We start from the raw sequence: 13,157 nt of genomic DNA on the forward strand, positions 1-13,157 counted from the left end.
ATGTTTGACCATACTGTGCCTGTGCAGTAAGTCCCGTGCTACTGTGATGTGGTGCTCAAGCAGGTGCAGCTTGGCCACACTCTTGCAGGAAGAGGAAGGAGGATGCAAAGTTCTAGAGGGTCCTAGGAAGCGTGGTCTAAAGGAGGACGTGAAAAACCTCTAGAGGATCCACAGGCTTCTCTCTTCTTAGGTAAATATCCTTTTTTGCTTTAGGATTGCTTTGGGTTTTCTTTAAGTTTTATTGGATTTCTACAGACAATACTGTATATTCAGGCGTATAAGACTACTTTTTAACCCAGTAAAATCTTCTCAAAAGTTGGGGATCGTCTTATACGCTGGGTGTCGTCTTATAGGGTGGGTGCTGAAACATCCAAGCTGGGCTGGAGAATCTGCGGACTGTGGTTGCCGCATACGATGGGGGAAGCTCGAAAACGTCCACGGCCACATCCCCACTGTATGCGGCGACCTTATGAAAGCAGCAAGAATGGTAAGTATGGTAATAGGATACAAGGGCAGGCCAGACAGGTGAAACAGGTATGTTTGCGCTACTGCTCTGATAGTCTTGGAGACAAGGATGTCGATAATGGAACAGAGGCGCCAGCAGGATAAAAACATATGTTAAAAGTTCTAAAAATGCTGTGTATGTAGCGGTGGACTAACCTCCCAAAAGCAGACACTTGACTCCTGTCTGACAAGCATCAAAACATTTATTTATAAATACCCCAATGGTGCACCTTTGGGGTATTTATAAATAAATGTTTTGATGCTTGTCAAACAGTAGTCACGTGTCTGCTTTCGGGAGGTCAGTCCACCGCTATCTCCACAGCATTTTTAGAACTTTTAACATATGTTTTTATCCTGCTATCGTCTCTGTTCCATTATCTACATATCAAGTCCACCCCTGCTGGAGGGGTGCTAAGCCCTACCTTTCCTGTACTACAGGGAGTGACTTTTAATCCTGAGTGAGGACAGGACTAATCTCCTCACCTGCCTATACAGTGGTTGCCTTAGTGGTAACCCATGTTTGTGAGTATATTTACCTCACTTTATTAACATTCCACAATGTCCAGTACATACTGCACTATATTGGGCTCTCGGTGTCCCTTTGTTTTATCTCTTTGGAGATAAGGATAGCTGACCAATCCAAGCAGGCTTTGTATACAACAACCAGCCAATTGCTTGTAAGGTACATAACTTGCCGTGATTGGTTGGGGCATACTGGGCACCACATGCAGTACAGCACCAGTATCTGTACCTATTTATACAGTATAGCACCAGTACATACAGTACAGTATACAAATGTCCAAGAGTCAAGAGGGATAGTCTTATATGGCAAGTATATCCCAAAATGTATATTTTCAACTGGGAAAGTTGGGGGTTGTCTTATACACCCAGTATTCTTATACGCCGGAATATATGGTAATTAATACCAATCTTCTTTATTGGGCAGTATGGTGGCTGAAATGCTGAAATTGATTCACAATCTGTTTGCAGTAAAGGCAGCCATACGATCCCTCTCTGATCAGATTCTATCAGAGTGGGATCTATCTGTTGGTCAATCTGATGGCAAATTGACCAGTGTATGGCTACCTTTAGGGACACAGTACAGCGCTGTGTAAGATATTAGCGCTATATAAGTACTAATAGTAATAATAATAATTAATCCAACACCAGTAGACAAAGGGCTGACATCTTTCAGCCTTTGGCTATGACTAAGGGCTTGGAAAGCATGCCTTTTCCTTTTTGTGCCAGCTGAATTTAATAATGCATTTGATAATTGTTTATTAAGTGTGTCACTGGATTAAGAATGTCACTAAATCTAAATTCAGTAAAAAAAAAAAAAAAAGTAATAATCAAAATGCTTTGTCTAATGTAAAGAAACGACATTTTGGTTAATCGTTTCTTCAGCTTTTTACCAGTTATTGTTACTTTACTTCCTGCTCAGTATTCATTAAAATTAAAGCTTGGAAACCACTGCACCTACCCTAATCCCCCCAGTGCTAAATATGATTCCTCTTTATCTCCCAGCCCCCAGAAAAAAGAACTAACATGACAACCCTCCTCCTTTAGTGCAAATAATTTCAATTTCAAAACGTCTTCCATTATGTGCAATATTTAAAGCTATAGGCTTGCTATTCATCAGCAGTTCTGGATGCTTGCCTTGCTTACATGGGCTAAAAGGGATAATTTGCATATTCAGTAGTGGAGCATTGTGGGTAACTACCAATGTTCACTTATAGCTGAATTATTGCAAATTTCCTTCTGTTTTAAGAAGGAAAATTTCACCGAGCATTGCTTATTAGTAGGAGGGCTTTTCGGTCTCTTTTATCCCCCTTTACATTCCTAGTGATTTGGGTCACCTTGAGATGCTTGGTTACTTTATTATCACATATGGGAGCTAAATACTATTCTCACTATAATTCTAACATAATCCATGCAGTTTAAAAACTTAAAAGAATCCCTGACCAATAATGAGCGCAGCACACAACATTACCCAGCTCTGGGCGTATGACACAGTATATGAGGAGAAGAGCACTGTGACAAAAAGATCTGTCTCAAGAAGCTAAATATGTAATCTTAGCAGTGGTCACGTCATTGGGTTTGTAGGCTTAACCTTTGCATCAAAAAGACCAACTACCTAAATTGGTGTGGCTATAAAATAAACCCTTGTGGTGGTGGTGGTGGTAAGAAGAAATAACAGCTGTACAAAGACCCCACCTCTGAGATGTCTGAGACTACACTGGTGGAGATTTCTCCTTCCTTCCCACCACACAACTCATAAGAAGGTAGGAATGCAACTGAAATGTTAACAACAGAAGCTGTAGAACTCCACACATTCTTCTCTTGTTACTACTACATGGGAAGTAGATGGCTAGTGTTCCAAACTAAGAAGATGCACATTCAATTCCTTGCACAGGATAAGGTGGGTTAAAGAAAAGAAACACAACAGGTTTATGTCAGTTGATTCTAAGTAAAAAAAAATATATATATATATATATATATATATTTAATTCACACTGCCTCTCTAACATTGTACTTTTCTTTTTTAATTCCAGCAAGACAGAAATCATGAAGTGACAAGAAGCAAAGGTAGGTTATTTTTATTTTAAGTTGTTTACTTTGCTTGGTGAGCAGATGGAAGAAGGGATATCAAAAACGTTAATTTAGATGTAGCAAGAGAAATTGGTTTACATCTCTGTTCGAGTGGTTTAAATATTCTAGCATGGTGTTTCACAGCTTCAAATGTTGGTTAACTAACGGAGCTTTAGGCAGTGTGCCCAGAAAACACTCAGCTCAATACAATGGCACGGTTGGAAAACAACACTTTTATTACCATTGACATAAGTAAAGAAAGTAAGCAAGAAAGAGACAAATGTTTTGAATCAGTTCACAACTAAAAACATGGCTAAATATATTACTTGGATACAGATGTGAACAGAATTGATAAATAGAATCCCTACTGATCAAATATTTTTGTGTGTAACGGAATTGATGCATTGATATTTTAAATAAACAAATGTGGAAAGAAGAAACAAAATTGACAAAAGTCTTATGATAGTCTCGGTACTAAACTACATCACTGAGTGTAAATCCTCAAAGTAATCTCTTCCTGGCAAATCATCTCATATTAAAGAAAACCTGAACTGAAAATTAAAAGTCAAAACAAACATACACAGGTCATAGTTACCTCCTGTGTAGTCTACTCTTCAATCTATTCTTCCTCTCCTGCGTCCTGTTTGTCCACTGTGATCAATGGAATTCTCCGTCCTCCATTTTGAAAATGGCCATTACCCCATAACAGCTTCCTGGTCAGCACACAGTTAAACTGTAACATTGCCCACTTGAGCCATAGGGAAACATGGACACATCAGTTCTCCTCTCAGCTGTAACTGACAGCAACTGATATATAACTGACAGCAACTGATATATTTCAGTTCTGACAAAATGTTGTCAGAACTGGAAGGGATCACTGTAAGAAGAAAATGGTGCGCTTCTGAGAGGAACCGATGGCAAGGTAACTATGTAATGTTAATTTGAAGTTACCTCATGTGTTTATTTTAAATAATTTTACTCAGTACAGGTTCTCCTTAATGTTGATATCAATGTATATATCAAGTTTAGGAATTCCCACTTCAGAGCTGGGCAGTAGAGGATAGAGAAGCTTGATAGGCTGTGGTCCATGGGTTCGCAAAGGGTATTACATTTAGGGGTGGCCCCACAGATAGGGCAATAAATATAAAATAACTAGACTTGACCATCTGGTACACATATGCACTGGTTATTTGTTATATTACAGATAAGGCTAGTAATTATTTCTAGCTTTTTTTCTTGACATGTTGGTCTTTAAATGTAACAACTCTGCATGTACTTCACGAACCTCTGCTAGTTGTCTGTGTTATGTAGTGTATCTTTTAAGTTCTACACCATCAGGGAGAACTGTGGCCTCAACAGGTTGCATGTGGTCTGCTAAATTTTAGATGGGTATTTACATGTCAAAGTATCATCTTCATGGTTTAAGGGAAAGTATGATTCATCAAATCCAGCCATCTTCTTTCATTGGTATGTGGCTCAGTGCTTGTTGCCAATTGCAGGAATAGACAAGGGTCAGTATGGATATTTTTTACTGGTTTGTGAATATGATGCCCCATAGACAGCAAAGCTAGGATGCACTGTGTGTTCTGATAATGCACGTTCAGGGAGCACTACATTTTTCAACAATTTGTACTACAGAAGCTTTCTGTGCATACCAGATGGGCAAGCCTTTGATCACATATACATCTTGCTGCCAGTTTGCTGACCATCCTTCCTACTACTTCTGGTCTAACCACTGCCAAGGCTGGATTTTTTGGAAAGGCTGCAAAGGCCCAGACCTTGGGCGACTTCTGCACAAGGAGGTGGCTGGACATGGGAAAGGGATTGCTGAGTATGGAAGAGAAGCCTGAAAATGGAAAATCAATATATGGACAAGGAGAGATGCTACTCAAAGGAGCTTTGCATAAAAGATAGATGCTGCTCTACCTGGGTATTTCATAGGGGGTGGGGGAGGGGGATTCCAGTTTAGTCATATTCCTATCTTTTAATGAACATGGTGGTGGTGAGGACATTCTCCTCTCTGATAAATGTTCCTTTAAGCCTCTCACTCTTATTCCTTCTTTCTCGCTACCATCCTTTGAAGTCCATGCAGTCCAACTATACTTTCACTCTAACCTCCAAATCACAGTTATCTACCACCCTCAGGGCCCTTCTTCTGTGCTCTTAGATAACTTCTCTGCATGGCTCCTCCAGTTCCTGTCCTGATTTGGACATCCCTGTTGACACCAATAACTCTGTCACCACCAAACTTCTGTCATTCACCTCCTCCTATGGTTGTCTCAGTGGTCCACTGCTCCAACTCACACTGATGGCCTCATATTCACTCATCTTTGTTCTATCACTGATTTTACTAATGCTCTACTCCCTCTACCACCATTATAAAGATGGCAGAGCGAGTGAGATGCGGCAGGGAAACAGCGGCGAGATCATCGAGAGCAGTGAAAGCGGCAAGAATGCGTGGCATCGGTTGATTGAAATCTACGCCCTGCCAGCCAGGTAGCCACCAAAACTACCGTAGATTTCAATCATTGAGGTCCGTAAGTAGTTAAAATACAATGGCAGAGCTGTGTGAGGAAAGAAATTGCTCCTAGAACTCGTGATAATGTGTGCCCTAACATACAGTATTTAAAAAAAGTTGCTTTAATCAATAGTTGTCCTTTAATGAGATTCGCATGCAGCATATTTCAGTAGGATTCTAAGGCCAAATGTGTACAGCTAACATATTTTGAGACCTCCAAATGTGCAGTACTGTGTACGTGTGCTTTTAATTAAAATAAAAAGTCCCTGACTGTGATGTATATACATTAGCATTTCTAATTTTAAACTCTTCCTTAGTGTGATATCAGTTGATGCAGGAAGACAGGTTTTTGCTCTGTAATATCATGCAAAACAACCCAAACAACACACTCTCTAATTAAAGTTTAATAAGAAAGAAAATGAGCTCACACAAAATACATTATAAAGATGGCAGAGCGAGTGAGATGCGGCAGGGAAACAGCGGCGAGATCATCGAGAGCAGTGAAAGCGGCAAGAATGCGTGGCATCGGTTGATTGAAATCTACGCCCTGCCAGCCAGGTAGCCACCAAAACTACCGTAGATTTCAATCATTGAGGTCCGTAAGTAGTTAAAATACAATGGCAGAGCTGTGTGAGGAAAGAAATTGCTCCTAGAACTCGTGATAATGTGTGCCCAGAATGGAGCTGCTGACTTTAGGAAAAAGTCGCCCTGTGTATTACAATGTAACCATGGAAAGATGGATATCATTTTAAAGCTGTCTTTCTCCTCTTTCTGGCGACACCTAAATCGTCGCCCTACGCCTTTTAGTTTTCTCTATTTTCGCGATTAAAATTGTGGCCGCGGCAATTTCAATCACGAAAATATCGAAAACTAAAAGGCGTAGGGCGGCAGTTTATATATCATTGGAAAGAGGAGAAGGAGAGCTTTAAAATGATATGCATCTTTCCATAGTTGCTGCACTGCTCGGAGTCCCTTTAAAATTATCTGCTGTATAGAAATTACTGTTAAAGTACACCTGAAATTAGAATAATATGGAGGCTGACATTTATTTCATTTTAAAAAATGCAGAGTGCCTGGCTGTCCTGCTGATCATCTGACTCTTTAAGCCACAGACACCGAACAAGTGTGCAGATGAAATGTTTTTAAGGCCTGGTTCACATTAGCATTGAACATAACGGAAGCATAACGTATATTGTACAAATGGTCCGGTATGCGAACGGATCCAATGTTAAAGTGAACCTCCAGACTAAAAATGTACTCAGCAGAACTGAAAAGGCTTGGTGTTTCTTTAATAGTTTCACAGCATCAGAACTTTGTTTTTCTTATAGAAGTCTCATTTTTAGCTGCATTTTTAGGTAAGCTAAAGAAAACTGCCCAGGCTTTTTTCCCCTGATGCTGTGCAAAGCATAATGGGATTTCTGATGCTGTTGTTTTCATTGCCTAGCAACTGGGAAGGGTGATCAGGACACAGTTGGAACTGTGTCTCAAGCTCCCTGTCACCTCCTTTCAACCAAAAAGATGGCTGCCCTCATGAAATCACAAAGCTTTGCTTGTTCTTTTAAAACAGGGTAAGAGATTATATTACCTATCGATTTTAATTAACATAACTAATGTAACTTAATGACAGTATGTTTGTTTAGGTGGAAGTTCCTCTTTAACTAATGGATCTGTTCACATCCATCCGCTTGTACGGATCCGTTGTCCGTTCCGCTCAGCGGACAAAAAAATGCTGCAGAACCTATTTTTCTGGACCGTTGTGCCCAGCGGAATGGAAATGGAAGGTTTTGCAGCTGCACAGGAACAAATAGAAAACTGACAGTTTACAGCACACTGGCTGTAAAAACGGACAGTTTTTACCTGATCCTGATGTCCTGGATCCTGATCCTGGAACCTGATCCGGATCCGTACGGCCGTTTATGTGAACCAGGCCTAAATGAAGTCTCGCTACTGCAGCCAAAAAATCAGCGGGACTGCAAAGCAACTGGCATTACTTAGAAGGAAAAATAAAGCAGCTACCATGCGGTTCTCGCTTCAGGTGTACTTTTAAGAATATAAATAATTTTGTGAAATGCAATACAATAGAATGTCTGATAGAAGTGTGTGTCAGTAGATCAGTAGTGCTTGTTTACAGCATTTCCTACATCTTTCACAACTTATCAAAGCAAAAGGTAGTGTTGAAAAACAGGAGGCAGGCTTTGTACTGGACGGATAGAAGCTCATCTTCTATCTTCTAGAATTGGTCAGGATTGGCTTCATTCAGAAACACATAATGCTGCTGCAGTTCCCCCTCACTGCTCCTGTCCCTCCCACAGTACACAGTCTGAATGCAGAGGTATCCAGCTCACCCTTGCAGGACATCCTGTGCAGAAGAGTTGCTTTAAGATGTATAACCACAGTCAATATCCTAATGTTCTTCTGCTAACATAAACCAATAAAAATTGACTTCGCTGTGACTAACAAATATTTCACACAAGTTACCGTCTCTATCACACACCATAAAATGTTTTAAATATCTGTTCAATTTAAGAATTGCATTCAATTTTTCTGACTTATTGTAACATTTCAAAAATATGACCAATGTACCACGTTCGTATAATCAATTTTTCCCCAATTATGATAAAAATGATTGGAAACTCTGACAAAATTGCTAGGGTGTGTATATTAATAAATTGACAATCTAACACGCCATACAATCTTTAGAAGGATTGAAGAAAAATATCTGGCATTCCGGATCGATAAAAATCGAAGAAAATGGGAAATCCGATCGGATTTTTCAGTCGAATGAAAAAAAAAAAGCGTTCGATTTTTTTTGGAGCTCCCATCGTTTTTATTGAATTGCTGTAAAATCGGATCATTTTATTGTACCGTGTGTGGCCTTCAGAGCTGCAGTAAGCATGTATGTTGTTTCAACATTCAGAGTGTCCAAGTCTTTTGAAGTATTCGATGGGGTGAGGTTTGCTTTATTTAAACCTTTTTGATCTGTTATTTTTTAATATGGTTGACTAGAGCAATGGGCCTTGAAGAATAAACCAAGCACGGTTGACTAGAGCAATGGGCCCTGAAGCATAAACCAAGCACTTATTGTACAGAGATCTCTGTAACAGTGGTCACACACACAATACAATAAAAAATATTTAATCTCTCCATTTTTGATAAAAATGATGGATTGTACATAAAAAATGTATATATTTTTTATTCCTATTTGCCATATTTTTCTGTATTTGTTGCTCAGACTGATTCATTTTTATGAAAGTTTAATAGTATATTGTAGATTGTAAATTTCTTAGATTTTTTAAATGTTTTTAATAATTGTGGGAAAATTAAACACAAGTATGTGATACATTTGTCAGTACTCTCAAAGCTTCCAAAAAGGTTTGAAATTCATAAACTGAAAAATACAAACAAATTGGACCTTTACATCACTTTTCAGTTACTGTACATGGTTCAGAGATGGAAGAGGTAAATACAATTATTAAAAGCATTTTAAACATAGAGGAGGTAAGCATAAACTAACCTCCACTTGGGGGAAAAAAATAACTCAATGAAGAGGTTAAGAACTTTAATTGTATTGATACAAATGAAGAAAACACTAAAATGTGTTTCTGGGGACTAGTTTCCTGCTTCTTCAGCAAAATCTCCAATGATCCATAGTAGAGCTTCAGTGCCTCTATTTTTGTACGGTTTCTAATCATTGTATTTAACTTTGGCATCTCTGAACCATGTACCTAATCATAACACCTCGTGTGGAGTGTATATCTCTTTGTTGTTTTCTCCATAACTGCTGAGAGAGACTTTTTAACCAGAGTGGGGTTGGTTTTGTTCTCTCTACCATCCTACTGTTGTGCCACACAAATGTGAACATCATTATTCACGTTGTCCTAATCTCTGTGTCAAAAAACTAACTACACTATATTGGCTCTAGGTTTTCTCCCACATTCCCCTCCTCTTTTTTACCTTTCAGTTACTGAAACCCGTTTCTGATTGTTCTTTATCAATAAAGTCACTTCATATTGTAAGATTCCTTCCTGCACCTACAAATCATTGCTTATTATAATTGTTCATACTTTTAAAGCCCAGCTATAGTGCGCATGCATATGTACTGTACTCCAATAATGGCTACATTATTTCCTGATCTACTAGAACACTGTGCAAAAAAAGGAAAAAAACAATTGATCTGTGTATTGTTAATTTGTATATATGATCACCAAGCATATTGATCCATTTAATTTTACGCTTACCCTAACATCTGAATGTAAAATGATTTTTGCTTACAAATCAATTTGAGACATATAATTCTTCACTGCACTGAGCACAGAGTCAGCCTTTTCTGATTACATTAACAATCCCATGCTTATAGTCTGATCTCTATTTAACTGTAAAACAGGTAAAGGCCATGAGGCTCATGTTATATTGAAACATACATTAATAAGTAGCACTGTGCTCAAATAAGATTTCATACACCCGTGTGAAGGTACAGGAAGACAATTTATTCTTTTATTTTGTATTTATTGATTCTTAGATTTTGTAAGTGAAAAAAATTCATAAAGAGCCATAATACCAAACAATGCATGCATGTGTAAAATATAGAGGTTACATTTATAGGGTATGAGATATTATGAGATCTTCACACTTTTATTATTTATTTATTGTATGGGTTTTGATGATCTGATTTGTAATGGAACTATAAACATGCCCTTGTTCCTTTTATAAAAAGCTACAGCAACATTGTGGCAGTGGTAATGCTGTCTGAGGAGTTCTGAGGAGAAGCACACAACCAACTCATCAGCCTCTAAAAGCACTGAAGAGGAAATGGGGTGAGATCCCAAAAACATATGGCTAAGACAATTGGCTTCTCCCTAAATTGGCCCTAGACTAGGATATACATATAACTATAGTAGGGATTAGATTGCAAGCCCCTCTGAGGGACATTAAGTGACAAGGCTAATAGGCTATATGCTTTGAAAAGTGCCCCAGAAGATGCCTTCTTGAAAACTTGCATGTGAGAGTAGCAATGGGCTGTTATCTGTTTTTTTGGTACTGAGGGTGAAAAATCAACATTCTTTAGAAGAAGAAGGGGCAATATGGGGACTCCTGTGTATCTTTTCAGCAGGTTTATGAGTTGCACAAAAAAATTAAAAGTGGAGTCAGTGTCGATAAGCAGAGTTTCACTGACATCCACACACAACATTCTGTCTGTCTAGAGTGAGTTTTCTTGGTAACCCTAGAGCTGAGATATTGTGGTATTAAAGCATATCAAGAATAACGTCGCACCCGCTGCCCCTTAACCTCCCTAGCGGTATGGACAGAAATGTCCGTTCAAAAAAACATGCTGTGAACAGTATAAACATGCATACACATCAATACTCTCCTGCACTGTATACTAGACCCTTGCTTGACACATTTTGGCAAGTTACGGGAAAAAAAAAGTTTTAAAAATACATTTTATCACTGTTTGCACAGAAATCCTGGGGAAATTGAACGCTGGGAAGGTTAAACAAAAACGTCGCATCGGGTGCCCGCTGAAGCAGCGCATCAATGCGCCATTTTGGGGCACCCAATGCGCCGTTTTCGTCACACCGGGTGCAACGTTTAAGGGGCAGCGGGTGCAACGTTATCATCGCACTGCGCACTATTATCCGCCAGCTGCACTGCACCCGCACAGAGCGGGGCTGTGCGCAAAGTAGCTCTGAGTAGCCGCTAGTGCACGCAGAGCTACTTAAGAGGCACTAAGAGGCTTTTCACTCTGGCACTAACACTTAGCGCCAGTTAGTGAATCAAGCTCATGATGTACAACTGTCTACTACACTATTCTTATTTTTATTATTGCTTTTTTACTCTGCCTTGTAATTACCAAATTACTCTTCCGCAAGTATTTTGACAATGGCTCATGGTATTAAAATAACAAGCCCATCCCTAGTATGAAGTAAACACACTGCATGTAGTGCAGATCTTTGTTTACTTAATGGAGGCTATAACAGGAATACTTTAAAATATAGACTTCTGTCTGCTTTGCTTTCAAAGACTATCCAGTAAAATACAATATGGTTTCACACTTGGAAAAGTGCTGAAGGCAGAAGAGAGCTGCCACAAAATGCAATAAATAAATAAAAAAATACATACCACCATATTATTATGACTCTGTGTATGTTTAAAGCCTGGGACCTGTTCCAGAAATAACTATAAACAAGATGGCAAAACTGCCCTACAGTGGGGTCAAAAAAGCCACAAAGAACTTTAAAAAATAGAAAGTATGGTCAAAAGTTAAGCTGCTATTCCGTCTGTCATGGTTTGTATCCCTATTTGTAATTCTGTACTGTCTGTTGTAGGCAAGAAAATCTGTAAAGATCTTACCTGTCCTCCATGATCATCATAAGTCAGTAATAGGGATGGTCGGAAATTTGTCATTTTTTACATCGGAGAATGCAAAAAATGAAAAAAAAATAGGATAACGTAAATCGGAAAAAAGGAAAATCAGTCTTGTAATTGGTCTGAAATTACAGCGGTGATCAGATTTTTGCAGAAAAATTCTGCATTTTCTGATCGGTCTCATGCTTCAGAGTTCTGTGATTCGGCTAAAATTACTGAGTTGCCGTAAATCGGTTTTCTGCAGAATTCCGTTTTCTGATTTCTGATAGGAAATGCTGATTTTCAATCATAAAGGCGGAAATTTCAATCTGAATGAGCATCCCTAGTCAGTAAGTGTCATGATTAAAGAGAGACACCACAAACAAGCATGCAGCTAATCTTATCAGATCTGACACTAATGTCAGAAACACCTGACCTGCTGCATGCTTGTTCAGGGTCTAAAAGTATTAGAGGCAGAGGATCAGCAGGGCTGCCAGGCAACTGGTATTGTTCAAAAGTAAATAAATATGGCAGCCACTACATACCTTTTGCTACAGTTGTCCTTTAAGTTTCTTCCTGTGAAGCCAAGGCTTCCAGTCTCACAAAACTAGTATCCTTTTGGCTTGCTACCAGATTATTAATAAGAATTTCTATGACTGAGTTTTTCCTCTTCTTGGGTCAGTGTAAATTTGAAGGTTAGAAGAATGTTTGGCTAATCAAGTTCACACATCAAGACAGCTCCTATGAAGGCAAAAAAATAAAACAAGTATAAACCTTTGAATACACGCTACATGGTTCTTGACTGAGGTTGCCCCAATCTTTTTCAAAGCATCTGTGAGTGATCCACTTGGTGCATTGCCTTGGATGAGCATAGGCTGAGGGCATTATTCTCCTACTCAACCTGTCCTCTCTGTTCCAGTTGGCCCTCCTCCCCTCCATAGAAACATGGAGGCTAGAGATGGATCTGTACAGCATTGGGCCTCGAACTGTCACTCAAGAGATCAAGTCCTGATCCCAGTGGGTTACAGAATTTGAAGGTGTGTATGTAGCTTAAGAAAAGAAGCCGTAAGAAGGAATTTGGTATTTGGAAGTGAAAACATAGGGCTTGATTCACAAAAGTGTGACAACTGATAGCACTGCCATGCTATGCAGTTACCACACGATGCGATGCGCACAAAGGTTTGCGCTTGTAAACAGTGCT

General features: G+C 39.1%; 1 protein-coding gene across 2 annotated transcripts in view; it reads left to right on the plus strand.

Annotated features, from left to right (window-relative positions):
• Window positions 1-13,157, plus strand: part of FSTL5 (follistatin like 5) — a 913,616-nt gene that overhangs the window by 298,719 nt on the left and 601,740 nt on the right. For both annotated transcript variants that reach the window (XM_068278842.1, XM_068278843.1), the window contains exon 3: window positions 3,057-3,090. In XM_068278842.1, coding sequence (XP_068134943.1) covers window positions 3,057-3,090 — 34 coding nt within the window. The remainder of the gene's footprint in view (window positions 1-3,056; window positions 3,091-13,157) is intronic.

Source organism: Hyperolius riggenbachi, chromosome 1 (genome assembly GCF_040937935.1).
Source record: "Hyperolius riggenbachi isolate aHypRig1 chromosome 1, aHypRig1.pri, whole genome shotgun sequence".
NCBI lineage: Eukaryota > Metazoa > Chordata > Amphibia > Anura > Hyperoliidae > Hyperolius > Hyperolius riggenbachi.